Source organism: Cucurbita pepo, chromosome 4, assembly GCF_057944985.1.
Source record: "Cucurbita pepo subsp. pepo isolate OVF chromosome 4, ASM5794498v1, whole genome shotgun sequence".
In the NCBI taxonomy this organism is placed as follows: domain Eukaryota; kingdom Viridiplantae; phylum Streptophyta; class Magnoliopsida; order Cucurbitales; family Cucurbitaceae; genus Cucurbita; species Cucurbita pepo.
In genome coordinates, this window is record NC_141801.1 from 4,974,910 (window position 1) to 4,977,042 (window position 2,133).

Consider the following 2,133-nt stretch of genomic DNA (forward strand, 5'->3'; position numbering starts at 1 on the left):
ATTTAAAAAAATTACCTTTTCAGAATTTAGGGTGTAAATGATACCGCCACATATTATATTAAATAACGATGGAACCAAGAAGAATCTATTCAAACTTTAATCCGTTCACATCATTCCATCCAGAAAAACATAACTCAACTGATCATATTAAACATTTCTAGAAGAATATATAGAAACTTTAAAACACAGTAATCGAGTAATCCAGAAAAACATAGTCCAACGGATTGAAACGGTAAAAAAAAAAAAAAAAAAAGGATTGACATTCTCATTCAATCATAAATGAGAACACAAAAATTATTACATAAAAGCATGAACCAAGATAAGTGAAAGGGTGGTTGATTTGCCCTAAAATTAGCCCTAAAACATGAACATAATCAGAAACCCACATAAGCTTAACATCATTTACTACTCAGCTAACTCCTCAATCATTCCTCCATGATTGTTGAAGCCATGAATGTGATCACAACATTGTTTGTTATGAACAACAACACCATTTTCAATACCATTTTCATGATTATCATCACCAACAATCTTCAAGCAATCATCATCATCATGATCCTTCTTCTTTTTTCTTGCAATTATCACTGAGTTTATCACTTCATCACTCGGATGAAACACCGATAGAACCTCAAACCCTACCAAATCACATTCCTCCACCACAGGATAAAGGAAAGCCCTTCCTCCATGAGCACTTCTCACCATCAAACAAGCCCCTTCCGCCATGAACTCACACAAATGCTCTATCACTCTCAATTTCTCCTCCTTCTCCATTCCTACTAGAGCTGCCAAAAACACAACCTCGTACTCCTTCAGCTCCTCCGTCACTTTCATGATGTCGCACGTGTGAAACACCATCCTCGTCTTCAGGTCCGCGTCCACCGATACCAATTTCGACGCCTGCACAACCACAAACAAGTATGAGAAAATAAACTAAGAAATAATACGATATTGTCCACTTTAAGGTATCAGACCTGGGAATTAGCAAGTGGGTCGAGATCGTAATTGTGGAAGGAGGTGGAGGGGAGGTGGCGGGTGGCGAGGACGATGGAGGTGAGAGGAAGAGGGCCGGAGCCGACGAAGGCGACCGAGGAGGGGAGGACGGGGCAGTGGCGGCGGAGGATGGAGAATTCAAGTAGGCTAAGCTTGAGATAATTGGAGAAGTAAGGGAAGAGATGGAGATGGTGAAGAGGGTAATCAAAATTGGCTAAGAGATCAGAGAAATGGGACTCCAAAAGGGACTCAGCTTGACCGCAAAGGCGGATCAAATTTGATCTCATTTGTTGAACAGGGTTTGAGAGTGAATTGATGTGGAAATTAGGGCTGGTGGGTGGCATGCACGTGACCACCAACTCTGTGAACAGAGTGTCGACATGTTTACAAGGTTTGAGGCTTTCAAGCCCAGAGATTTGCTCATACAAATCCACCACCTTTTGGATCAGAGCTTCTTCTTCGCTAACCATGTCGACACTATGAGGATAAAGGAGAGCAGAGTTTTTTTTTTCTTTTTTTTTTTTTAAATTTGTTTTGGGGGAATGATGGTTAAGGGCTTCCATGGGTGGCTTTATTTATTGACATTTGAGCCATCTTCTTGTGGGGTCCATTCCAGGGTTTTCGAATTTTAGAATTTTAGAATTTTAGGTAATTTGTTTTCCAACTTTATTTATTCATTTTCTTTTCTCTTTTTCCATAACCTTATTGTATTGGAACTCGATACTACCTTTGATTCATGAAAGACCGAGTCCTCAACTTTTGAGATTGGTATTAGTGTTGTCATTGTTTGAGGGGGAAGGATGTGACTTGCCATGCAAGGAAATTGTAACGCTCCAACCCGCTATCAAATATTGTCCTCTTTCAACTTTCCCTCAATGATTTTTTCAAAACGCGTCTACTAGGGAGAGGTTTCCACACCCTTTCGATGTGGGATATCACAGGAACCCTACCTACCAATGTGTTGTTTCTCACATCACCTTCGATGCCTAAGTAAGCATAGAAAATTTGAGGTTAGCAAGGGTTTAGGTATGAGGAAGATCTTACTTCTCGAGATTGAAAAAAATTTATTCAAATTAGGTTAAAGAAATAAAAAAAAAAGAGATGGGTCCTTCCAGAATTAGGCCACATACCTTATGAGGTGAA

At 39.8% G+C, this 2,133-nt stretch overlaps 1 protein-coding gene across 1 annotated transcript; it reads right to left on the reverse strand.

Moving 5' to 3' along the window:
- Positions 1-241: 241 nt before the first annotated feature.
- On the reverse strand, positions 242-1,525 carry LOC111792563 (nicotianamine synthase). The gene is made up of 2 exons (XM_023674069.2): positions 972-1,525; positions 242-897 (listed from the first exon to the last, which is right to left on the reverse strand). The coding sequence occupies exons 1-2, from the start codon at positions 1,458-1,460 to the stop codon at positions 406-408; spliced, it is 981 nt and encodes a 326-aa protein (XP_023529837.2). The 5' UTR covers positions 1,461-1,525; the 3' UTR covers positions 242-405.
- Between the last annotated feature and the right edge of the window lie 608 nt (positions 1,526-2,133).

Bases quoted from the DNA above. Each gene is read 5' to 3' on its own strand.
- LOC111792563 (XM_023674069.2), bottom strand. From the start codon at position 1,460: ATGGTTAGCGAAGAAGAAGCTCTGATCCAAAAGGTGGTGGATTTGTAT. The intron at 898-971 runs GTCTGATACCTT...GTGGTTGTGCAG, and splicing joins ACCCACTTGCTAATTCCCAG to GCGTCGAAATTGGTATCGGT.